This window comes from Sycon ciliatum, chromosome 4 (assembly GCF_964019385.1).
Source record: "Sycon ciliatum chromosome 4, ocSycCili1.1, whole genome shotgun sequence".
NCBI classification, from domain to species: domain Eukaryota; kingdom Metazoa; phylum Porifera; class Calcarea; order Leucosolenida; family Sycettidae; genus Sycon; species Sycon ciliatum.
In genome coordinates, this window is record NC_088646.1 from 16,005,844 (window position 1) to 16,033,436 (window position 27,593).

Consider the following 27,593-nt stretch of genomic DNA (forward strand, 5'->3'; position numbering starts at 1 on the left):
GGTGAAGTGGAGGGGGTGATTTTCTTCCTCTGGGCTTCGTTCGGCCGACTTTGCTTCGTCTTCGTTGAAAAATGATGCTGAAAAAAAGGTCGATTAGCATAATTATGTTGATTTAGAATGTATGTGATGACATGCGATTGCTGGCTATGTTTCGGTGGAAGTACGCGAGTTCGATTGGGATTAAAGTGGGAAGGGAGCGTCTCAGCTTTCTCGGACCAAGACCATTCGACTCAGCACCCCGAAGACTACAACAGGTGAAATTTTGATTTTAGCCTTAACTTCCCCTTTAACTTGCCCAGACCAGGCCGGATTTATGACGTCAGAGAGATGCATTTTTTGTTCATTTTGTGCTTTTTTGCGTGTGTGCGTGTGTGTGTGTGTATGTGTGTGTATGTGTATTTTCTTCTCCTGTAGAACTTTCCTCGGGCAGAAAATGCAGAAACAACAGCCATCAGCAAGCCAAGAAGATAAACACTTCCTGAACTCTGATTGGCTGAGGCCGGTTGACCAATCATTTCAGGTGTGAAGTTCAGAGCCAGGGTAGGCTATAAAAGTAATCATTCCAGGACAATCATTTCAGGTGTGAAGTTCAGAGCCAGGATAGGCTATAAAAGTAATCATTCCAGGAGGGGATGGTGGTCGGGGTTTGGGATGGCCATTTCCGGCTTCTTTCTCCTTCCTCATGCAGAAACAACAAGATGAGGCAGAATTTTAGAATTCTCTTCGCCGGCTATCTGATGGCTGCACCCCTTCCTCCTGCAGAAACAACAATCAACACATAGTTTTAGATTTCCTTCTCCAGTAGAATTTTCCAGCTACTTTCTCCTTCCTCCTGCAGAAACAGTTTTAAGCCAGAATTTTAGAATTCTCTTCGCCTGCACCTCTTCCTCCTGCAGAAACAACAAATAACACTTAGGGTAGTAGACGGACTTCCTCCTAGACAAACCACTATGTATTGCACTATTCATAGCTGGCGCCATCGTTCAATATAATTATTATTCCCTGAAGCTACTAATTGTGCAATTGTGAGTCATGAGAGAAATCCAGTTTGCCTTGTCACTCAATCGCTCATTACACAATGTGAAACTATGTCATCATTTTTAGATTGTCACCCACACTAGTGAACCCGTCCATCCTTAGCAAACTCATGCCTGCACTGCAGTCCAGTCCGGGTGAACATACGTTATTCCTGTCACCAAGCAACACAAATCGGAGCATCATCATCGAGTGAACGCCTTTTTAGGATATTTCACAAAGCATGTTGTAGTGAATCAACATGCAACAAGCTGAGGCTAAATAAGATCTTAGATCTGGTTCTGCTTTATTTGGTTGAAATTTTAAAAGGAAGTCAGTCTGGCCATAGATCTAGTAGGTTGGGAGGCCTTTTTTGCTATCATTTTCCCTTTGAAAAGAATTCAGGTGGACACACCCATTCCCATAGCGCTGCACATCACATCCGAACCAGTTCCGTTATTTTTACGTTTCGGCACTTGGCCATCGTCAGGTAATAGCAATGAATACCGTGGAAGCCACACAAGAGCAGTATATACGCAGAGTGTAGCGCCAAAAAAGATGCGAATTATGTCACCTAGTGTGCAGAAGGGGAGACAGAGAGAGAGAAAAGGCGCAACTAGCACATCACATTTTCCCTTGGCGTGCAAATCAGGTATTTTAGGTGTTTGAAGTTTGCTATTGCATAAAACCTCGGCACATCTTTTATTTTTATGTCTCGTTCCAGGAAGAAGGAAAACAGCTTTGGCTTTGGCATCGCAATACAAGCTTGGCTAGCCTTCGCATAAGCCAACTGGAAAGAAGGAATGACTGGGGCCTGAAAGGTGCACATAATTATGTATGTAGTACAACACTCCTAGAAACGCAGTCCAGATTGATCTCTTTAAAATAATGTTTTTTCCTGGAATCAGATTTCTTCTTTAGTCTTTACTTTTATGAATTTCCTTTCTTGAATTTTGTACTGTGGCAATGAACTGAAATCAAAATATACTCGCTAAACTTCGTTTCTATCTCTCTTGAAATCTCACTGCAATTGCTCAAGTGAAACTTTTTCTTGAATCTCAACACAACCTGTTAGATCTAATTTTGCTGAGAAAGCTGAGAATCTCTGGCAATTATTTTCAGCACTTCTGGGCAGTTTGGAATGACCTGAAACCCAAATGGGACAACATTTGAGTGAGATATCAATATTTTATCCACTGCATCTTCGAGGGACAGCATGCGTAAAATGGGCAAAAGGCCATGCTCGCTCACATTCCCATCCCTCCTCTTCTTACTGGTACCCTGGTCCCCCTCCCTCCCCATGGACACTTTTCTGCTGTAGCAACCTGCCAACCTGCCCCCCCCCCTCCCTACATACTGATGTGCACCTTTCCCGGATAGCCCACGAGCCTCAGTAGCACTACACATTGGTTATGTCCCTCGGCACTATGCATCTATCAGGCACCCGTAGTAAGTCACACACGGTTCTCATTGATTCAGTTCTTCATCTATCACATGGAGACTGAGCCTGCTACAGGTCAACTTCAACTTTCAAAAAGACTTGGAAATGGTCACATAGACAAATCACTGTTACATCACATGGGTGTCGGAAGCCATTTTTCGATTGGTCCAGATTTGTAAGAAGTGTTCTTGACTCCGGAAATTTTTCAAAACCCAAACTAAATCTGATTGCATTTGCCAACCTTGCATGATAAAATATTACAGTAATATGAACCCTATGCCCAGTAAATTTCAATCGGTGGGAGACTGAGGAGCAAAGGGGAGTTTCGTGCACTCGCACATGTTGTCCAGGCGTCAGGGGCCCAGCCTCCCTGCCCATCCGACCCGCCACACACAACAACGAAACTGATCTGGGAGTTCTACATAATTTCTTGACAAGACGGAGACGGACAGACAAGAAGACCGGACACGACGAGGTAAACTGAAAACTGAAGAGAAAGACTAACATTTATGGCAGCATACGAGCATGCGCGCAACAAAACACAACGTATGACAATGACGTAACCGTTACTTGGATCATGTACAAACTATACATGCAACCAAAACAAGTCAAAGCAGAACGCAAAACAAACCAAAATAAACGAAAGGACCACAACAAAAAGAGCCATGAAAAGTCTTTCTACCGATACACAACATATTCCCCACCAAAGACCTTTTCAGGGTTCTACGAGGACTGCGAACACTGTGCCCTACGAGTATACGCCGCAAGCGTACTAATCAAACTAACTACAAGAGGCAACAAATAAACAAATAAACGATCGACACGCCAACAAAACTACAACGAAAGTCAACATCCGACCAGGGACAAACAAATCAAACTCAAACAAATCGAGCAAACCGAACTACCAAACTCGAACTAACAAACAACTCGAGCAAAACAAACTAATCAACAACTCGAGCAAACCGAACTACCAAACTCGAACTACCAAACAAATCGAGCAAACCAAACCACTCAAAACAAATCGAATCAAACTAGTCAACAAATCACAGCAGGAGCACCTTCTAAACTCCGCGTCACACTCACATGGGGTTATTTGCTCACGATGCGTTTTCCTTCGCACCGTCCTTGTCGTAGGAACCAGCCACTCATCGCAGACGTTTATCCGACTTCGTCTACCCTCAGCGCATTCAGCTCCAACGACTTCCGTCGTACCAACCTCGTCGTCTTCACCAGCCACCTCGCGGGACGTCCCTGCCCTCAGCGCATTCAACTCCGGCGGACCAGCCACTCCTCGCAGATGTTCATCCATTTCATCTGCCCTCAGCGCATTCAGCTCCGACGAGCCAGCCACTCCTCGCAGACGTTTCCTCGCTCAGCGCCTTCAGCTCAGACGACGTCGTTTTGGTGATTTGTTCTCGATGCGTTTTCCTTCGCACCGGAGTTCCTGCCAGTTCCTCGTCTCCCTGACAATCCTGGCGTGGTCGCCAAATGTAGCAACATACCGTTGTCTTGCGTTGAGCTGCTCTGCCGTCAGCCCTGCTGCTTGTTCGGCGCTGATCTCGTCTGCCTGCCAAACACCATTGATCATCATTGCAGGCGTCAGGGGTAAGTCATCATCCGTGTCTGCCACATGGGTGAGCGGACGGCTGTTCACCACTGCTTCCACTTCAGCCAATACAGTATCCAATTCACGCGGACCAAGCATCGCCTTGCCCAACACCTTGCGTAATGGTGCCTTCACAGCTCCAACCAGACGCTCGAAGAATCCACCATGCCATGGAGCCGCTGGAGGATTGAACAACCATACAACATTGATCTTCTCCGATGCTGACTTGAAGGTAGTGGCATTATCCGAACGGATGCGGATGGGGATACCCCGGCGTGCTACGAACCGCCGATACGCCAGCAGAAATGACTCCGTGGACAGACTGTCGACTGTCTCTAGATGAACTGCCCGCGTTGTTCCGCAAACAAATAGAGCAATCCATGTTTTCTCCACTCGGTCACCCTTACGAACCATCAATGGGCCCGCATAATCAATGCCTGTCAGTCCGAATGGCTTGACATGACTCACACGGTCCGCCGGCAGTGGTGGTGTAACTTGGGTAGCAGCGGCCGCCTTGTAACGCTTGCAGACTCCGCACCGAGATCCAATGCCGCGTAAGGCGCGCCGAACACCAATCACTAACACCTCCTGACGTAGTGATGCCAGGACCGTCTCTACGCCTCCATGCATTTGCTTCGCATGGGCCCGCTCCAGAATCAACGATGTCAAGTAGTGCTTGCCGAGCAATACCGGATGCTTAGCGCTGTACGGCAGCTCACTCTCACTCAATCTTCCTTCAGCTCTCAGGACCCCACTGTCATCCACATACGGGCCGAACTTAGCGATCTTGGAACTTGAGCTGAGCGGCTCGCCATTCTGCAGTGCAGCCAACTCCGGTCCGAACAGTTCCTGCTGGATCAGTCGGTACAATCTGGCCTCAGCACTGGGCAGGATCTCCGCCCGCGTCTTAGTTGGATATCGCCATTGCAACATGCGAACAACAACTCCGGTTACCCGGGTCCACCTTGACAAACGCTCCCACCAGGGGTTCTGTGGCTCCGCTGTCACGACTCCAACTCGCATTTCCGTGACCGATTCACTCGTGTCGGTGTTGGCTTGCGTGTCTGGCCATTCTTCTGGACTCGTCAACCAGGCTGGTCCCTTCAGCCAGTCACTACTTTCAAGACTACCCACGGGAGAACCGCGTGATGCAAGGTCAGCCGGGTTTTGCACTCCCGGACAGTGACTCCATTTCACATCTAGCTCCTTCGCAGTCTGCTGTACAGCTACCACTCGATTAGCCACGAATGTCTTCCAACGGTAGGATGGATTCGTAATCCACTGCAGCGTCGTGAGGCTATCGGTCCAACCGAAAATCCGCTCTGCTTGCACTCTCAACTCCTTACACACGAATGAGAGGTACCTGGAGGCGAGGCACACAGCTTCCAGCTCCAGGCGAGCCAATGTTGGCGCCGACACTGGTGCCACCTTGCTCTTCCCACACAGCAGACATGCTACACCGTCAACTACGATGTAAATGCAGCAGCCATAACCCTTCTCTGACGCATCCGCAAATACATGTAGCGTTACCGGCATGTCGGGCTTACCGCCGATCCAACGTGGCACCGTCACAAGCGAAACATTGGAGACATCTCCCCACCATTGCGCACACTTGGCTGCAATCTCACTCGGAAGCGGCTGATCCCAGGTGCCACCCAGTTTCCAGCACCCTTGCAACAGGATCTTCCCTGGTAGTACCGCAGGTGCAGCTAGACCAAGCGGGTCGAATACAGATGCTACGCAGTGCAGAAGTTGCCGCCGGGTCCACGGTGACTCCTTGGTGTCAGTGTCACCTACTGCTGCTACCGCGATCACATCGTCGTCGACGTCCCACTCGACCCCTAGCACCTTGCCGCCAGACTCTGGATCACCGACGATGTTGTTGCCACGCCACTTTCTCAGATCCATGCCTGCACCTTGCAGAGCTACCACACTACACTCTCGAAAGTGGTCGGCTTGGGCAGGACTAGACACACTAACTACTGAATCATCAACATAAAAACTATCACGTAACAGCGCAAGCATAGCACGATCAGCATCATTAGCGCATGCAAGCAGCCTATCTAAATGGTGCAACAACACAGCATTCAGAATGAAGGGGGAGCAGTTGGCTCCGAATGGCAATTTCGTGAGCCGCCAAACACACATTTCGCTTTCGCCCAGCTCGGGCCACACAAAGCGCAAATATGGCCTATCCTCTTCTCTAATGCCTATCATGAAAAAAGCTTTCCTAATGTCCGCTTGTAGTGCAAACTGATACTCACGAAACCGTAGGAGAAGGCCCACCAGATCGGGTAGTAGCGATGGTCCTGGGTTCAACAGGTCATTCAATGATGACTTCCCAGTTGCCGATGCCGATGCGTTGAAGACTACCCTTGTCTTGGTCGTAGCGGCGTGCTCCCTGAAGATGGCATGATGTGGCATGTAGTAGCCGGGCTGTTCGGGGTTCGGCTCTCTTTCGATAGCTCCTAGCTCGCTGTACTCTCTCATGAGCACGTTGTCATACTGCTGCCTCTTGCCCTTGACGTTCAGCCGATCCATCAGCTTGGTAGCTGCTGCCATAGCTTGGGTGTAATTTTCAGGTGGTCGGCGGTCAGACCTCCATAACAGCCCCACTTGGTACTGCGTCCCCACTTGCTCTATGGGGAACTCAGGCTGGTGGCTCGTTACGCTTGGTGGCTCCTCCAGCTGCCACAACCGTTCTACCCTCGCTTCGACGCAGGCAACTGACACCGTGCATCCGAGTTCGGCGTCCTTAGTTGGGCCAGACAGTACCCAGCCGATCTCCGTTTCCCAGGCGGTGTTGCCGTTGACCACCCGTTTTTGCAGTAGGATGTCGTTGCAGTGATCTGCACCAATCAGGAGATGGACGTCGTTGGGCGTACCTTCGCCTGGTTGGTCACTCAGATTGATGCCGCTCGCTTTCCATTGGCATATCGTTGCCTTGGCGACTGGCGGGAAACGCATACTCATGTTGTCATTTTTCCAGGCGTGTACCTTGATAGGACCCGAGGTACCCGTCACTGCAACCTCAAGGCGCTCCATTCTCTGGACCACGGGCTCATTGCCGAATGCCGTTACCTTGACCTGGTCTGTCCCTACACACTTGGGGGAAATGGCTGCCGCTAGCGATGAGGAAATAAATGAGGCCTGTGACCCTGGGTCCAGAAAGACTCTCACTCGTGCCCGCTTCTTGGCGCATACTTCCGCTACAGCTGTCATGAGATGCACCGGTGCCGATGTGGTACAACTGTATGTGTTGATGCTCTCATCCCGGTCCTTGGCGGGTTTAGGCTTTGGTTTCCCATGCAGCAACGTGTGGTGCTTGCCATCGCACTTGCTGCAACCTGTGTTGGCCTGACACTGCTCTGCCAGGTGACCCCCACCCAAACAGAGGTAGCACAGCTTTTCATTGCGTACGTATGCTCTGCGATCGTACGTTTTTCCCATCTTAGCCAAATCCTTCTTGGCTTGCTCCACTGACACCCCAAGGCACTGCGCACTGTGTTGGACTGGTGGAGCGACGGGCCGTTTCTCAGCTGCCTTCCGCCGTCCGTGCGCCTCCTGATATGAGACGCCAGTTGCCTGGAACGTGGGCATGTCCATGTGGAAGCATTTTCGTTCAATCAGGAACGCTTTCATCTCGGCTGGCAATCCATCCAATGCTAGCTGCTTGACCAATACTGCAAGTACGTCAGGCGCTTCATCGTCCTCAGCCTCTGCGTTGGCAGTGCTCGTCAGCTCTATCCACGAGTCGAGCAGCCTTGCTACTCTTGTTACATAATGATGGAACGACTCGTCGAGCTGCGTAATGGACTTGGCATCTCGCCACACCTTGTCCGCGGTCAGTCCGTGCGCCAGCAGCACTTCCCTCTTCGCTTCGTCGTACGAGGCACATCCCGAGAACGCCTTTTCCAGCTTGCTCCCAGAGAACGCTACACGCAGGTGAATTAGCCAATCGTCTCTGCTATACCGATTTTGCTGAGCAATATCCTCGAAAAGACTTAGGTATTCCTTGATCTCCGTTGCTTTTCGCTCATCGTACTTCGGAAACTTTATCCGGTTCCTCGGCGGGGTTGTCGGTTCCTCCGCGTTCACACTATTCGTCGTGGGTCCGCGCTCAGCCTCCAGTCGAGAGCGCTCCGTCTGCGCCTCTAGTTCGGCCATCCGCTGCGTATGCTCCTGCAGCGTGCGCACCGCCTCCCGTTCCCTGGCACGATCCTCTCGATCGTTTGTCTCTGCCACTTTACTGTCCACGTACTGCGCGAGTTGTTTCCCTTCATACCCCAGGGCCTGCCCAACTCTCAGAAACCGCTCTTCCAATAGCAGTTCCCCCGCGGACTCTGTCTTGCATCCTTTTTCCTCGCTGGTTTTCTCCTTGAGCTTCGTGGCCATTTTCCGTCAGCGCCACGGGACCAACACAGCGTCTATCCTGGCGTGGTCGCCAAAATTTGGTCCAACCGACTACCAGCTCACACAAACCAGTGGGGTGATATTTTACATTGCAAGAAATATGAATATAGGTGAAACAAGAGAGAAAGAAAACTATCCGTCCATCACGGAAGGAACAACAACAACCAGACTTCGAATCAGAAGATTGTGGGTTCGTGTCCCATCGTGGTCGCCAAATTTCTTGACAAGACGGAGACGGGCAGACAAGAAGACCGGACACGACGAGGTAAACTGAAAACTGAAGAGAAAGACTAACATTTATGGCAGCATACGAGCATGCGCGCAACAAAACACAACGTATGACAATGACGTAACCGTTACTTGGATCATGTACAAACTATACATGCAACCAAAACAAGTCAAAGCAGAACGCAAAACAAACCAAAATAAACGAAAGGACCACAACAAAAAGAGCCATGAAAAGTCTTTCTACCGATACACAACATATTCCCCACCAAAGACCTTTTCAGGGTTCTACGAGGACTGCGAACACTGTGCCCTACGAGTATACGCCGCAAGCGTACTAATCAAACTAACTACAAGAGGCAACAAATAAACAAATAAACGATCGACACGCCAACAAAACTACAACGAAAGTCAACATCCGACCAGGGACAAACAAATCAAACTCAAACAAATCGAGCAAACCGAACTACCAAACTCGAACTAACAAACAACTCGAGCAAAACAAACTAATCAACAACTCGAGCAAACCGAACTACCAAACTCGAACTACCAAACAAATCGAGCAAACCAAACCACTCAAAACAAATCGAATCAAACTAGTCAACAAATCACAGCAGGAGCACCTTCTAAACTCCGCGTCACACTCACATGGGGTTATTTGCTCACGATGCGTTTTCCTTCGCACCGTCCTTGTCGTAGGAACCAGCCACTCATCGCAGACGTTTATCCGACTTCGTCTACCCTCAGCGCATTCAGCTCCAACGACTTCCGTCGTACCAACCTCGTCGTCTTCACCAGCCACCTCGCGGGACGTCCCTGCCCTCAGCGCATTCAACTCCGGCGGACCAGCCACTCCTCGCAGATGTTCATCCATTTCATCTGCCCTCAGCGCATTCAGCTCCGACGAGCCAGCCACTCCTCGCAGACGTTTCCTCGCTCAGCGCCTTCAGCTCAGACGACGTCGTTTTGGTGATTTGTTCTCGATGCGTTTTCCTTCGCACCGGAGTTCCTGCCAGTTCCTCGTCTCCCTGACAATCCTGGCGTGGTCGCCAAATTTCGTGCACTCGCACATGTTGTCCAGGCGTCAGGGGCCCAGCCTCCCTGCCCATCCGACCCGCCACACACAACAACGAAACTGATCTGGGAGTTCTACATAATTTCTTGACAAGACGGAGACGGACAGACAAGAAGACCGGACACGACGAGGTAAACTGAAAACTGAAGAGAAAGACTAACATTTATGGCAGCATACGAGCATGCGCGCAACAAAACACAACGTATGACAATGACGTAACCGTTACTTGGATCATGTACAAACTATACATGCAACCAAAACAAGTCAAAGCAGAACGCAAAACAAACCAAAATAAACGAAAGGACCACAACAAAAAGAGCCATGAAAAGTCTTTCTACCGATACACAACAGGGAGGGGAAGGGGATGGGGGGGGGGGGGGGGGGGGGCAGAATATTGGTCCGACTCCGACACCCATGCATCAGTTGTGCCATGGTTAGCCATTTCCCAAAGATGCTCGCCACTTTTTCGTAACTTTTTGTTGTTTTGGAAGAAATCACAGCTTTCGCAACTTTCTTCATTTTCACAAACTACTTCGCACCTTTTCTGCAACTGTGTGCAGAGAAGCTCCCTGGAGGAGACCATTGAAGTGTCCCTGATGCTCCGCTTCTACAAGAAACACTGAAACATTGCATCAAATCATTATGACATCGAAGTACATGTACATGTATGTGGCAACACTGAGCATGCCGCCATGTCATGATTGCTGCTCGAAGGTTCAACACTAAAAAAAAAGACAATGACTCATTCCAAGTCTGTTCATTTTCCGCTGTGAACATATGTATTGATATGCACTTCAAAGTACGCATGACTTTACCCAAGCAGTTGTGCTGCGCCACAGTACTTTCCATTTCCGCTCCTTTATTGGTTGTTTTCGGCATCATTATGCATTATCCTGGGTTCAGGCAGCCATTGCTGCCCTGGAGAAGGCAAAGAAAGGACCAGATAATAGCTGGAGCATTCTTGTACTCATATACTAGCCATTATGCACAAGAACTCACTTGTTTTGAGTTGCGATATTAGCAACTTTTTAGCCGCCGCTGAGTTTTTCTGAAAATTTGGATGAGATTTCAGCAACTTTCACTTGTTTTGGCATGGTTGCGAAAAGCATAAGTTGCGAGTATGTTGCCATCTTTGGGAAAATGCTAGCCATGGTAAGACTTACATTGCCAGCAGTGCAAGAATACTGTTGTGATTTCCCCGCGGGCTAGACAGCCACTGCAAGAAAGGTAGATCTGAGGTTAGAAATCAAAAAATTAATGTCACATTGTTTCAATGACCCACTGCCAAGTAACAGTTCTCTCTTCAAGTGCCCTATTTTCTGGTATTGTACGAAACAAACTCCAAACGACCCAGATGTGCACTTCGGTTCGCAATCACAAACTTTCCTTTGATGAAACACTAAACCCGAGCTCATGCATACAAGCCCGTGGAACACATCCAACTATTGAATAAGTACAAATTTTCGTTCACGAAATCTTTCGTTACATCACTCCACCAGCAGGCTTGTTATACAGTGTACGTACTAAATTCGTTTTTGGTGGAGGTCTGTCACCCTGAACGTTCAGAAAAAAAAACTTTAGTTTGGTACAAACTTTAGTTATTTCGTGCCCCCTAACGAATATAGCGAAAGTCAATTCCAAACGAAAATTTGTAGTTATAAAGTAAATACAATCATGTACACGATTCTCACCTGTGGCAAAGTTCCACGTTTGTAAACTTTTGATTATGTCCGCACCATCTTTACACCGGATGAAACGGTCGTCCTTTGCATCCCACGGCCACTATACTAGTGCAGACGAGTGTCATTGCCATCCAACAGATTTGCCCTTATGAGCTCACGCAAAAGCAGGTGGCCTTGTAAAGAATCGAAAGATGCGCAGTCACTGGTCACCGTCCAATCTCCAGACGACACGAAAATGGGTCGCTGCATGTAGCCACAGCGGGACAGATCCGCTTCCGTTAGGATACACCCGCACATTACTATGATTACGATCACCCAACAAACAGGTGCAACTGACAGACTATGCTTCCCAAACAAACACAAGAAGCCCGAATAGGTCTACAAACGGTTAGCTACAGGCCGTTGTGTTGCAAATAGCAGGCAGGATCACCGGCGGTAGACCTCGTTGTTGGAGCTGTACCAGAAATGAAGGCGGCTGGCAACGGAAGCGAAGTGGATGATGCGCGACCGGTCACTCGCCCAGGCCAGGGTCAACCATGGTCACCTCCACAGCTTCCATTACTTTCTCTTCGACGCATGGAAACAGTTTTTAAGTCCTATGGAATGCTACTCTATTGTGTAACTACAAATTAGCCAGGCACAGTAAGCCAACACTACAAGAAAAACAGTATCATGTACTGTACTTCCATTACTATGACCAGCTGCTATTCTCTTACAATTGTAGCCTAATTGTTAGTCCTACTGGCACTGCAACCTCCTCGTACTAGTGATAGCCTAGGATCACCCATGAGAAACCAAAATGACAATTTTGTTTTACATGCTCTACCACGTTGAGCGCCATGTTCACTTTGTTCCAGTGAAGTTAGTTCACTGAGGAAATACAGTAATAGTAAACTAATAGTAATACTACAGGCTGATTGTACTTTGTAGTCATCGCTTTGCCTGTGCATATCCTTAGATTCTACCCTGCTATCTGAAGAAGTGAAGGCATCCACAGTCGAACACTGCTAACCAAGACTTAGAGTGAGGACAGTCTGCCTAACTACATTGTACATGACTGCATTACTGTACAGAACAGGCAAGCGTGGATTCAACGTGCGTCAAACTCCGTGGTTTCGATTCTCCCAGGGCAACATTGTGCCGAGCAGCTAGCTGCTTAGTGATACCGCGTGACTCCCGCCACCTCGTCCATGGGCGATAGTGTGTACTACAATACATTGTAGTGTACACATGTGGTTGTTGTGTGCCGTGCCGTCCGAAGTGTCTGGTTTATAATTATTTTAGTTGGAAAGTCACAAAGTGATTTAGAATACTAGAAATCTTCGAAAATGTCTTTCCAATCAGAAACGTTGGACGTGCGTCACGGCAGACAACCACACTGCGGTAACTACAGTACATCATGTGTAGCAGCACTGTCTCTGTGCAACCCTACTACATTGTACTACTAGTCCCTACTGTAGACCAGGCTGTAGTGTAGAATCTGATGATTGTACACAAAACATCGACGGATACATGGGGAGAAAGGGGCCGGGATCAGTTACCAGTTTCCAAGTTAGTTGGTCACCGAATAGCCGGAGTCTGCATTGCTTTTCAAAGAAGGAAAGGCACCGATACTAGCAGGCACAGTTCTACCCCCACACTCCCCCCAAGTTTCTAAACACCAGGCACATAATCATCGACTACAATGTACAGTGCTGCTCAATGAAATCCGATCCACTGAGTCACCTTTGTAGGCTTTGAGCCTTGTTCCAGACTTCTAGTGCGGAAAATCCCAGTGATTGACCCACCGTCGAGGGTTTTCATTGAGCAGTACATGTACTGACTGTACATAATATTATTATTATTTTGCTGCCTGAGATTAGGGTCCAGCGGATAATGCTCCGAATATGTTCGTATAATGCTGACCATAATGCTCCAAAAACTGCCTTATAATGCTGATTATAATGCTTCAGCAAGGGATATAATGCTCTTGGTTTGGGACAAAAATGGAAGAAAGTCAGCACATTGTCAAACTTCCAGGAAATTATACATATCGTCAATCTGCCTCTGAAGCTGCCACCTTATCTCTCACGAGCTCCACCACTTCTTAGCACGATAAGACATGATCGCTTCTCCATAGACTGCTCTCCATTCCAACTTTGATGCAGGGTTGTGGCAGAATAGTCGTTGTATCAAATCTTTCCCCTATGTAGTGAGAGATGAAACCATTATTGCAGGTAGTCATTCATTGTTGGGATGAGGTTAATCTTGGCAAATAGTATTCCTGCCTGCAGACAAGCTGTCACTGCATCCACTCTGTGAATAAGGTCTTCATCTGAAACACCAGACGTGAGGCCAGCTCCTGAGATCCGACCTCAGATGGAGAGCGCTCCCATTTGAGGAAATCCTGAAAACACGTGGTCAGAAGTTATTTTGCCACTCTACATCCTTTGCTTGTGCTCTCATCTTCTCCTTGAGATGGTGTGTAGACGTATGGCTTGCCACAATACTCTTCCTTTCTGAAAGCATTTGACTGTAGGCCTGGCATTACAACCGTCCACAACTAACTGTACGTGCTTCATCAGGAAAGTAAGACAATCGCTGCTGAGCAATCGACTTGGTACAGAGTCCATGAGAAATTCTAGTTCTTTTCGAGCCGCCTGAGCTGGACTCGGCAAAGGCAGTTCTTTTGGAACGACCTCTTTGGTGTGCACGGGTAGTCGGGTACCCGTGCTACCCGTGAGGACCTCGGGTAGTCGGGTACAGAATCGTACCCGAAAACCCGAAGTCGCAGATGACATCATGTAGAAAGAGTAGACAGAGAGAGGTCTACACTACAGTCAGTGCACGTGTACAAATAACTCACGCATGTCTACCCAGTGTGTAACATGTAAGTGAAGGGGCCGGCCGGTGTGCATTGTGGTCTTACCATGGAAACATTACCCGATCGGGTACCCGTGCTACCCGTGGAAAACTACCCGGACCCGATACCCGAAGAAAATGCTACCCGACTCAGCCCTAGTTTATAGCCGCTCCTTCATCCTGGTCCAATGCATCAGTGTCTACTTCAGTATCGCTAGAGATGCTATCGCGAGAGCCTCTGGCACAACGAGAAAACTCTTCTTCGTCTGTTTGATATTCACTTCGCGTATGTTCACTCCATAGCTCTCCATTATTCTAAAGTAAAAGAAACCGCGTAAACAATTTCTCCGGATTTGTGTCTTGAACTGCCTCGGCCTCGGTTGGGCATGCTTCACAAATGGCTTGTACATGTATACATTTAACTGACCACATCGCTACAATCATAACTTTTTTATGTAGCAATATTAAAGGGGAAGTGCATCGATTTTTCAATAGGGGCTCAGATGGAAGACAATTTCATATCGGTTCCGATGGCATATCTCTCGCCTGCAAACTTGCTATATCGCCGATTTTCTGATTGCGTTTCCATGGCGACTACAGGTGATGACGCACGTTCTGCTTAGCTTCGTGAGAGAGAAGGTCGATCACTGCAGAATTGTGTCATTTTCAGTTGTCTTATTGTATTCACGAAGTGAAAGAAGGGCTGTGTTCAATGCTGTTAGTGCCGTGAACTGTTTTAGTGTTTATTAGTAGTCCTCTCCGTTGTGTACTGGCACGTGACACCGACAGAAGAAAGCTGGAGTGCGGAGACGTTAGCTGGCAAGCGAAAATCGTGACGAACCATGTGCTGAAATCTTGGTTGGGACAAATCAAACGTTCAGCATTTACCTCAACCAAGGACCATGCCGTTTGCTCTTTCCACTTCCTGACGATGGATGCGCTGCCTGCTGGAGACTCTCCTATCTCTCGTAACATATTCTGAAGCCACGTGAGACGACGGGTAACGGTTATTAGCGAACGAAATAATGTCGTATGTTTTGATATTTGGCTGAATATTTCTCAGGAGAGATGGCATGTATGTCAAAGTCATGCGCCGGTACAATGCATATTAGTGCTCAAATGCCCGGAATGGGCGGAGCGTAGTACGCAAGAGGTACACAAAAGGAGTAAAATAGGGCTGTTTCGTTGTTACTGAGAAGTTTCATGGCAAAAACCAATCATCAGACAATATCTCATGATCATGATTGTAGCCGATTGTTGCCGAAAACCTGGGATTTCCCGATATTATCCACTATGAAACTCGTTATGCCCCTCAAACCTTACATAATGCTCGTTTTGTTCCTTTCCAATGCTCCATAATGCTCTAATAGTCGTATAATGCCGGCATTATCCGCTGGACCCTAGCTGTGGGCGTGCCAGTCCCTGCTCACAGTGCTCAGAGTCTTCTAGCAACTCGGATCTCACAAGCTAAAACAGGATCTGGCCATTGTAACCCCCGTTTCCCGCAGTACCATGGAGTACGAACACAAGCAGATGCAGCGTCAGCAACTGACGCAATAACAGCAGCAGCAGGCGGTAGACATAATTCTGTGTTGACTACGACTCGTAGTTCTACGAGTATGTTTACGGATTGTGGTCAGCAAACCTCACATATAGTATCCGCTGTCTGGAAATCATGACATTGGTTGTCAGAGCAAGGGATCACCAGTAGGCTGCTGCCATCGGTAGACGACCACCGATTCAGTTAAACTCTACCGCAGAAACACATGTGGTTAAATCGTTGCACGATTTGTAACGAATGACACACGACGAAAACGCAGATACCAGGTATTGTGCTATGTTGTACAGTAGTCTACTTTGCTGTTAGGATATTTCCCATTCACTCCTGAGACCTGAGCACAAGGTTGCCTCGTAACGAGTTGACCAACGGCAACGCCCTGGCCTAGGGAGTTATGAACGCCTTTTCCCACTCCTATGTCCAGGCGCCTCTGTCTCACCCACTGCCACTGGCACTGGCACCGCGGCACTTCAGAGTCACAGGTCCCAGACAACTCTATGATCCCGCAGCATGAAGTCGGGGACTGTACAATCATGATGTAGCATTCCTGCATTCCTGCAGTGATAACGACGTTACGTTATCATGGTTATGCCAGCACTCGGCAGCAGGGACCTGGGCTGCCAGCGATCACGTCTCGTTGGCCACACTACATGCAGACAGCATGTCATTCTCGACGGGCGGAGTGCTCGGTTTTCGGTCTTCTATCACTAGTATAGTGTCAGAGTCAGAGTCAGAGGCTGAGCTTGGAGGTCTGGTCTCCTGCCAGTGCCACTCAGCCGTCCCGACACGGACTGCACGCGCTTATCAACATAGCACTACTAAAATAATCACATGTGCAGCCGCAGACAATAGGACATGTCCCGGGAATGTGCTGGTGATGTTTACATGTCCAGACAAGAGTGCACATCGTGCCTCGATGCGACGATGCGACGATGGCCGACACAAACAACATTGAGTTCAGCAGGTGAGCGCACATACAGGTGCCTCTCTTGAAAACGTCTAGTCTATGAGTATGAACATGGCACAGACAATGCCCTGGACGGCCTGGAGACTTGCAGTCGGGTACATCCAGTGAATTATTGTACGAATGGTGCGAAAACTCAACGTCTGGGCTCGGTTGGGCCAGGCCAGGCACGGGGTATGTACTCCCTTCTCTTGCCTTGACCCCTACAGCCGGCCTACTGCCCTTACCTAGCCCAACACTACACTACAACAGACAGCAGCAGTCAACACTCGGCGAGACGAACCATTACTGTGCGTGTACACACATCCACTACCATAGCATGAGCTATACTGTATACCATGGTATACCGAAGGTCGGTTGAAAATCAATGGGCCGGGCATGTGAGTAACGTGGCGACTAACGGCCGCATCTACGATGCATGACATGAGTGAAGTGTCTTCCTCGCCACTACATAAAATACCATATCGAGTAAACACATGGACCGAGCTGCAGAGTAGAGCGGACACTAGGAACGAGTGATGTAGTCGATGATGAAATCTTAGCCGTGGTGAAGTGGCTCACATTGACCCAGCCTAGGACGACACGGATCCTCTTGCCACCAACCTCTCTTCTCGATCCGACCAACCGTGCTTGCTACAGGAAACGCGGTCAATACTCCATGCACTGTCGGCGACTACGGGATGAAGACTAGATGCTGGGTGGCTGACCGACGTCACTGCAGCTTTGTTGTTCACCCTAACACCGAGATCAGCCATGGAAGAATGAAGATGTGAGAACCTTTGAAGTCTGATCTTCACCTAACTTTCTTCTAAAGAAGGAGACCTTCTTGTCTCTCATCGTTCCTGCCCGTGTTTGTAGTGGAGCGAAGTCCTGATGTGTTCGTAGACTCTATTCTGTCGCTGTCAGTTATCAATGAGCGGAGTGTTGCTGGCAAGGGCGATCATGAAGTCCGCTAGACTAACTAGTCTGTTAGTCGCCATCGTACTATTGCAACTGACCTCTTGTCCTTATCACCTGGCTGAAGCTAGTCGTGAGAATGGTCCTGCTCCAGATCTCAGACTATTGCAGCTTTCACGCAGGCTGTTCGCCGATGGAGATAGTTACGATTGCTGGGCCAGCCCAGTCCGTGCCAGCCAACACAACAGCAGTAGGGAGGTACGACCATCACCATCTTTATCACTATCATCATCAGTGGACGCCGTGCATAGCAAAGTGAAACACCGATTAGAGCCCCGAGCCACCGCCACAGGTCGAACCAACAGCATGCATAGTTCATACTCGAGTAGCAAAGGAGTTGATGCTCCCACGGAACCGAGGAGAGCTGAGCAGCACGCCAAACAAGGAAAATGGAGGCAGAACGGCAATGCCGGGGCGGGACGAAGAGGAATGAAAATTTTATTCTGTAGCAGCTCTGAAACGGTAAGAAGATTGTTGGAAGTGCTAGGGATACAAGTATTCGATTGGAATTGTACACACGGCAGGAAATAATTACAACAAGGCACAAGGACACACTGGACTCAGTGCTAGTGATTCACTATTTCCAAGTACAGTACTCGTACATGTTTTTCACTGGTTTGAGGGAAAGACACAAACGAGAAAAAAGTCTGAAGAAAAAATTGACTGTCACCACCAGGATTCGAACCAGGGACCTTAGCTTGAGGCCAGCGATGCTCTAACCACTGAGCTAAGGTGTAGCCGCCATCCCAGCAGAGACCGTTCAGCATCCTCATCAGACTCAAATTGTAGCTCACAACTACATGTTTCCAAGACCTTGTTTCGATGTTCTGCTACATAGGAGGCGACAACAAAACAATGTCATGTATGTTTTCTGCAACCAAATAAAAGGCACCAACAACCAGCCTCTAAGGAATACAATGTGCTTGTTGAATACCGTCAAACTTCAAATTACTTGTACCGTACACTCTACTCTACTCTACTCTATTCATATGTACGGGCACGTGCACACACACACACACACACACACACACACACACACACACACACACACACACACACACACACACACACACACACACACACACACACACACACACACACACACACACACACACACACACACACACACACACACACACACACACATACACACACACACACACACACACACACACACACACACACACACACACACACACACACACACATACACACACACACACACACCATTGGACCATTGGACCATTGGATGCGAGAATGGTGCACACACACACACACACACACACACACACACACACACACACACACACACACACACACACACACACACACACACACACACACACACACACACACACGCATACACACACTCACCTCATACAGTGTTCAAGTGAAGGTTGTATCTGTCCGAGATGTCTGCTGCTCTCCCACTGGCTAACAAAAACATCCTCTGTGTATGGCTTGCATGCTCTACAGACCACCATCGACAAATACGACATTGATTGTGAACACAGTGGCACCATCATCAACTCTCTTGCCAGGCAATGCCGAAAACTAGTGGAGAACACTATCTGCTCGACAGATGAGCTGATACAGCTTACTCCTGAAGAAAGCAAGGAAGTGATCCTGAGCGACTGCCTCAGAGACTATCAAGTCCCTGCATTGCCTGAGAACAAGCCACTACTGGGCGTTACACCCAGCGCCGATGGTAGAGGTGTGAGAGCTGGCTCGCCAGAAGGCGATATCCATAGTGTGGGTGTGATATATCTAAGTAATGATCCGCACGCGCAACAGCAACACCAGCATCATCACATAGTGCGGAGAAGCTCCACACCTCTACTGCTCCCACAGGGCAACATTGGTGTCTCCCTGGCACCATTGATCACAGCCAGTATTGCTGAGAACGCACAGCCCGGCACATTTGTCACGCAGATCTACGCAGTGTCATCGTCACCACTGCAGTATCGCATCACAGCTGGGGATAGCACTGGACAGTTTGTCATCAACGCAACCGGAGCTTTGTACCTAGCAAAACCACTGGACTTTGAGGCAAGACAGCAGTACAGCCTAGCCATTGCTATCATCCTGCAAGTAGGTTCATCGCAGAGCGCCATGACAAGCGTGATCGTCTACATCCGAGATTCCAATGAATATGCACCCCGGTTTGTATATCCGATGGGAATGACTCACTACCAAGCAACACTCACCCTTGGCAACAACATTCAAATGGCTGGCAAGAGGATTGTAACAGTGACGGCTACGGATGATGACCAGTCTGCTACCATTGTCTATTCCATCACTGCTGGTAACTACTTAGACCATTTTGAGATTGCACAAGACGGTGCTGTTCTGACAACAGCACAGTTTACCAGCGGCCATAATCAACGATACGAGCTGACGGTAACAGCAACAGACAGCAGCAGCTCGGTCACTACCAAGTCCACCATGGCACGTTTGCAGGTAAGACACGAATAGGAGTGTTACGGTGCAGTGTTAGCAGGGGCATGCAAGTAATGTCACAGGACTTAACCAGGGCCGGGTGGGTGAAATCTTTGCCAGCACTAAACTAAAATTGTTCACTTCCAGGATCAACATCGCATATTTAAAAACCGTTGGCTCTCCTGATAAATATTCCAGGGTAGTGTTGGGGCGGTATATTGGGGTCCATGTACTCCTGCTTTGTTAGCTGCCCTGCAAACTATTTATGTTGTTTGTTTGTGGCTTTATTCTCCCTTTGTAGATCACCGTGCTGGAAAGTTCCAATGATCAGCTGGTGTTCATTCCAGGCTACTATACAGCTAGAGTGGCCGAGCATAGCAGTGCTGTGCCCAGCCTTCTACAGGTGTACACTGTGAATAGAGCACTGTCTGCGCTGCACGGTGTTGCCTATACACTGACCAGTGGCAATGATAACAACATGTTCAGCATGGACAGGAGCACCGGTGTCCTAGGCGCGGCGGCCAATTTTGACCGCGAGAAGACGCCAACATACCGGCTTACAGTCATGGCACAGTACGGCAATGTCAGCAATGTCACCACGGTTACAGTAACCGTGGACGACATCAATGATAGCCCGAGCTGGACCGGCGGCCACAGGACTTTCATTGTGAACACATTCAACCAGTCCCTGAAAGCAGGGCCCCTGGGCACTGTCAATGTCATCGATGCTGACAGCGTGCATGCTTTCAAATGCACAACACTCACCAACAACAATCCAACCATTCTGGCTGTGAGTCCGGCATGCGAGGTCAGTCTTATGCAGAGCAATCCCTCTGCAGGCACCATCCATTCCACAGTGAGCGTTAGTGATGGTACGCAGCCACCGGTCAACAGCACTCTACAATTACATGTCGTTTCGGTCCCTGCGGCAGCGGTGGCTAACAGCCTGACTTTCAGTGTTGCAGGCAATGCAAACACATTGCTCCAGAAGTTTCACATCAATGGCTTTGTCAGTGCAGTGCAGCAAGCTACAGGTGCTCTCTACAATGACATCTACCTATTGGCAATACAGCAATCAGCGCGGGTAACGGGGCATACAGACATCACGGTAGCTGTTAGCGCCGGCCATCACAGCAGCTTCCTAAGCCAACAGCAACTGGTGCTGAGCATTAGTCGCAATCGCAGCACCATAGAGCAGCAGCTGGGCACCTCACTGACTAATCTACCCGTTGACCAATGTAGCACTGCACCGTGCAAGAACTACGCCACATGTGAGCCAGTCTCTACCGTGACCAGCGCTGAAACATCGACAGTTTCTCCATCGGAAGTGTTTTTCTCCGTCCCAATAAAGCACGGTTACAAGTGTATCTGCATGCCGGGCACTACTGGCCAGCATTGTGAGCTCAGTGTTGATGCCTGCTACTCCCAGCCATGCCCTAGTGGCACCACATGTACGCTGTCACCAGCTAACACATTGGACTATCTCTGCATGGGTAGTACAGAGAGTACAGCTGACGGCAGCACCGCTTCAAATAACACCGTGAAGCTAAGCAGCATGGCCACCTGCCCGTGTCTCAACAATGGTTCGTGCCACGTCAACACACAGTTCTCCACAGCACAGCAGTGCGTATGTCCAGAGTTTTATCATGGCACCGCCTGCGGTCAGAGTACGCTCACTGCAGTTCAAGACCCGTGCACGGCCAAGCCATGTCAAAACGGAGCGCGGTGCACCTCCGGCCGAGGAGCATACACATGCTCATGCCTGATCGGGTTTCAAGGCCAACAGTGCCAGACAGCGACATTGGTGCTTGACAATGCGTGTTCTTCTAATCCATGTTATCACGGCTCTACATGTGTGCCAGGCAGTGGTAGTGCAGCACCGTACACGTGCCTCTGTGCGGCTGGTTTCACCGGAGAACAGTGCACGTGGCCCATCAGTGCATGCAGCTCACAGCCGTGCCGCAATAGTGCTGCATGCTATGACAGCACCTCGGCAACGGCTGGATACGTATGTGACTGTTTGCCAGGCTTCCATGGCAGTACGTGTGAACAACAGCTGGATTCATGCCGCAGCAGTCCATGTCAGAATGAGGGGCAGTGCGTACGCACAGCCCAAGGCTACACGTGCAAATGCAGAGATCTCTTCTACGGCACTGCCTGCCAGTACTCTACATTCCCGAACCTGTGCAACATGCACACTGTGCCGTGCGCCAATGCCGCAAACTGTACACAGAGCTCCACAGCCACTAGCTGTAAGTGCTCTGCACTACACCAGGGTCCAATGTGTGCGAGTGCGGCCAGTTCACCAGCCAGCCAGTCACCATGCGACGGCAACCCGTGTCAACACGGTGCAACATGTCAGCCACTTGCCACCTCAGCAGGGTCGGGGTTCACTTGCATTTGTGCGGCTGGATTCACAGGCACTCTGTGCTCAGTGAACATTGACGAATGTCAAAGTAACCCATGTTCAAACTACTCCACGTGTTATGATGCTGTCAATGGCTATGTGTGCAAGTGTGCCGTCGGTCTCCATGGCTACCACTGCACACTGCCATGCCCGGCAGGTACCACTGGCGAGGACTGCACACAAGCACATTACGCGTGTCGGCCGGGACTGTGCGTGAACGGTGCATCGTGCGTAGAGGATGTCAGCGCTGCTCTGGGGTACAGATGTGTGTGCTCGGCACACAACAGCGGTGACAACTGTGAGCTGACGCCGACCTGTGCCACACTGCCCTGTAAGAACGGCGGAACGTGTAGCACGAATCCCAACGGCTTAGGCTACTGGTGTATGTGCCCAGCACAGTATCAAGGAAGAAACTGCCAGCTCACAACCATCTCAAGCATTGGCACAGGATTCCGAGCATTGCCAGCCAGGCAGCTAGGTGCTAGAGATCAGATAGCATTCCACTTTAGAACCACTACCCAGAACGGCTTGCTGTACTTCAACACACAGCTACACGGACAGGATACGATGTCTGCAGCAGCAGCAGGGCACAGCTTTGTTGCCATTGAGATCGAATCCGGGCGCCTGCAGGCCACGGTACAGTTTGATCAATATCACGCAGTGCGACTGTCAGTCACAGGCCTGGTTGCTGATGCTCAGTGGCACAACGTCACTCTCTATCACAACTCGCAGGTCAGTGCAGAATGCAAATATGAGCTTAGGGTGCTTTGCAGTGCTGTTTGCCTGTTGTGCTCAGTGCACGTATGTGAGGTTGCATGTCCACTGGCATGTCTACTTGCATGTAATAACGTTTTAAGTGTGTACACAGCATTCAAAGTACGTGCAATGGTACTGCTATAATGATGATCGTGTCGAGTGTGTTCAGATTTCTAGTAATTCATGAAGTGAACTGCTCTGTTGTTGTAGGTGGTCGGAAAGTTTCCCCAGGTAGAAATCTGCTTGTTGCACTTTGTTCCTGGGCGAGCTGGCATCCACTTCTAATGTGTTTGTGTGTCATGTGATCATTTGTCTTCATCATGCAGTATGCACAGCTCATGCTGGACAGTGGATCTGCAACACCACAGCTTGTGGATTCAGGATACGTGACAGGCACATCTGGGTATGTACTAGTAATGCTACACATATAGTATAGGCCATACTAGTAAGAAACCGGCAGTGTTTGGGTGCGGAGAGAGAGAGAGAGAGAGAGAGAGAGAGAGAGAGAAAGAAAGAGAGAGAGAGAGAGAGAGAGAGAGAGAGAAAGAGAGAGAGAGCATGGTTTCATCTTTGTGTCTCATGTGAGAAGCTGATCAGTCCACAGTACTAGTGTAGAATGTAACACACTGTGACTAGTGACCTAGTCGGCACGGCCGCAGTAGGTGTGAGAGGCATACACATGTAATCTTATAGTGGTTGCAGTTGTTTCCCTTTTCAACGCAATTCCACTAACATGGCAGTATCACATCTGTTCCCCTCCAGGTATCTTACTCTTGGCCTTCCTGTGTACTTGACGGGACGAGATCAAACATCTGGATCTGCGCTAACAGCCAATTCAGGCTTCAATGGCTGTCTGGGTAACCTCTACATCAACAGTGACTTGGTAGACTTGGCAGATTCATTGGAGGACGCTGGCACATCAGCGGGCTGCTCTGCCATTCCACCGGATAGTTGCCGGTCTAATCCATGTCCACTGGGAGCAGAGTGTGTTAGTTTCTCATCAGGCTACACGTGCTCATGTCCACTAGGATCAGCTGGCAGAGAATGCAAGCAAGGTAAGAGAATGGTCGAATTGCTGGCCGGGCCTTGAGTGCCGGGACATTGTTGATGGCGGCTCATTTGATCAAGGTTGCTCAGCTACTCGGATTTATTTAGCGTATAAAAAGCGGAACCGTACTAGAACCTTGTTCCACTGCTATTCACACTGCACAAACTGATAACTACCAGATTGGATTAACCTGGCACAGGTATCTGCATGAAGGCCCAGTGTCACTCATCAAGATGAATCACCTATGAATTTATATTCGCATGTTTTTGTAACCTCTACGGACGGTGGATGAACTTCACACGGTGTTTTTGTAACTTGTTTATCCACAGCATTGCCAGCGGTGTCCGTGGCACCATCCGGATATATCCGTTACAACGTCACTCAGTTTTCTCCAGGCGGCGCATTCCGGCCATCTCCCAACAGCGTGATTCAGATGCAAATCAGACCTTCTGCAAGCGATACGCCGGCCAGTGAAGAAGGTGGCCCTCAAGTGCTGTGGTATATGCAAGATCAGAGAAACGCATCCAAATATGAAGCTCTCCTGTGGATGGTAAGAACACAGTGTGTTATGTATTTATTGGCGACTCTGCCTGAAGTAGTAAGTAAGGAAACAATGGCTGAGTTCACTGATGAGAGGAATTTCGGATTTCAAAATTTCCCCCCGAAATGTTGCCTGTGTCTCTTAGTAACACCAAAGCCGGGAGATGATAGCATTGAAGCTGACCACCTGTTGCTGGACATGATTGTTGAAATTTGCCAACTAGCAGACCCTCAGTTTTACACAAGAGTACGGTCTGGTGGTATGCCCATGTGCGTGTCAATGAATAGTCTACTTAGCATTGCGTCCACTAGGTCTTTGACCGTTTGTGACTGCACAGCAGTGGTGTCAAATGTGCTTAACGTTATCTTGCATGCTGTGTTTATGATTTTCCTGCAGGCTGGCCAGGTTGTATACATCACAACCCTGGGTGGACAACAAGCAGCGCAGGTCAAGAGTGCACCACTGCAGCTGACTGATAATGCCTGGCATAGCATAACATTGAGCCGTCATTCTAATCTAGTCACATTGACTGTTGACAAGCGTGTTACCACCCAATATCTAAGCACAAAACAAGGAACCTGGGTGGATGTGCACAAGCAGACTATCTTTGTTGCTGGCTTGCCGGAGACTACCCCATCACTGACAGTTCAAGTTGGCACTGTGGCTTCATTCCGCGGATGTGTTCGAGACATACGACTAAACAGGATCAATTTCCCAGTGGAGGCTGGCAATGAGATGGTGCAGATCAGCTGGCTGCATAGAGAGACAAGTGACCAATGTAGTGGCTGCAGTGCAGTGTGCCAAGCACCTTATCAATGTAATGCTGTGCTGAACGAATGCCAATGCCCGCCTGATCAGCATTGCATGTCACTGCCAACCACAGCCACGAAAGCAGAGACCAGGGACTACCTGTGGTACATCATCTACATCGGTGCACCGATTGGAGGAGCTGTGCTGATCATTTTCCTCATCGTCCTGTGTGTGTGCTTGCATGGATCGCGTGAAGATGCACAGATCAAGAAAGCCATTCAGCGTGAATTGGAGCCAGTGCCAGCCATCCAGGATCATGAATACGAAGTCACTACAGTCTACAAGAGCAAAGAGGACGACGTTCTGCCGTACAGTGAAGAAGGCGGCGGCGAAATCAGAGACCTTCCCTTCGACATTGACCTACTGTTGCGTGAGATCCGCCGTCCAAACAGTGTATTGTCTTGCAGTAGTAGAGATGTGTATCCATCAACAGACACAGCCATGACATCGGTATGTGCCACGAGAAATCAAACAGCCTGCCATACGCCTCACATTCATCATCCAAGTAATCCCAACATTTTCTTGGCAAGTTACACCAACAGTTCACAGTCAACCAGACCAAGCTCAACCACATCCAGCACCACAAAACTCAATATGGATTGCCCTGATTCGCGAGGAAAGAGTCGGCCAAACAGCAGAGCAAACCGCAATGAGAGAATTGCGGCGGCTTACCGATATCAGTCATCAGGTCCTTCAACGACGTCCACATCGCTGCACCCGTCTGCTCAGGGCTCGCGGCGCATGAGCCCAAGTGATTCAGGACGAAGCACTCCACAATTCTACCATAGCAGCCCATCTCTAGCCTACACACCAACACGACAACAGCAGCAGCAGCAGCAATACCGTGGTGGTGGGGGTAGAGATGCGGGCGTGAGCAGCAACATGCGCCGAGGAAAGCGTCACTCGCCCATGGGGTCTTCTTTGAGAGACAGTCCTGACAGGTCACCTCCGCAAGCAGTGCGCCAAGCGCCGCAAGGAATCGAGGCCGCCACCAGCAAGCCAGCACTGCCAGCAGCACTAGCAGCAATCACAGCAGCTGCAGGTCAGACATCAAGGCCTAGAACACCACACAATGCGGCCGTGCCTCACCAGCACGTATCTGGACAGACCAACGGCCTGGAGGAACGTTTACAGCGGAGAATACAGCGTAGCACGCAGGAAAGTACACCGGTCAGTTCGGACAGAGCATATCATTACGCCACTGAGAGCGAAGTAGACACACACGATGGCCGTTTAGAGGAAGACCTGTGTCCAAGCCCTCCTTCACGGCACATAGCCGATCCCAGATCTCTAGGGAACGACTTTGCAAACATTTCACAGTTATTTGACTATGCGGAACGTGAGCCCGCTACAAGAGCTGGACCATCACGAAGTCGCCAGAGACAATAGAACAGTTCTGTTGCGGCACTGAGTAAGATCACTGTCGGCGAGAACAAAACTTGTGACGCCGAGAGTTAGTGCACATCACAGGCTGGTACAATTTATATTATTTTTGTTGATATCTTTATGACAGCGCAAACTACATGTATGATGTAGGTGCACCAGTGTCCATTATTGATTTCTTGATAAGCCGTCCATGTTGAATTATGACGGTAAACCCGACTTGACTAGTTGCTCATGCCGCCGCCGTCATTGGCATATTTCCCACAACGTATTGCGAGACTCGTATGAGGTTTTGAGACTCCCGTTTTCACTTTATAATATTAATATTAGAATCATACATGTACATGTATCACCGGTGCACCATATACGCGCACTTGTTTATGGCAAAATCATAAACTAAAGTGTAGAACGACTTGGAATATGAATTGATTTT

General features: G+C 49.2%; 1 protein-coding gene and 2 long non-coding RNA genes across 3 annotated transcripts; 2 read left to right on the plus strand and 1 right to left on the minus strand.

Annotated features, from left to right (window-relative positions):
* Positions 1-423: 423 nt before the first annotated feature.
* On the plus strand, positions 424-2,138 carry LOC135814693 (uncharacterized). The gene is made up of 2 exons (XR_010553207.1): positions 424-520; positions 1,739-2,138. It is a non-coding gene; the product is annotated as an uncharacterized LOC135814693 (long non-coding RNA).
* On the minus strand, positions 727-19,237 carry LOC135814692 (uncharacterized). The gene is made up of 4 exons (XR_010553206.1): positions 19,151-19,237; positions 11,466-11,699; positions 10,938-11,007; positions 727-756 (listed from the first exon to the last, which is right to left on the minus strand). It is a non-coding gene; the product is annotated as an uncharacterized LOC135814692 (long non-coding RNA).
* Positions 17,322-27,563, plus strand: LOC135814665 (uncharacterized). The gene is made up of 7 exons (XM_065327826.1): positions 17,322-18,238; positions 19,253-20,236; positions 20,517-23,354; positions 23,705-23,781; positions 24,141-24,433; positions 24,756-24,976; positions 25,364-27,563. The coding sequence occupies exons 1-7, from the start codon at positions 17,732-17,734 to the stop codon at positions 27,164-27,166; spliced, it is 6,723 nt and encodes a 2,240-aa protein (XP_065183898.1). The 5' UTR covers positions 17,322-17,731; the 3' UTR covers positions 27,167-27,563.
* The last annotated feature ends 30 nt before the right edge of the window (positions 27,564-27,593 follow it).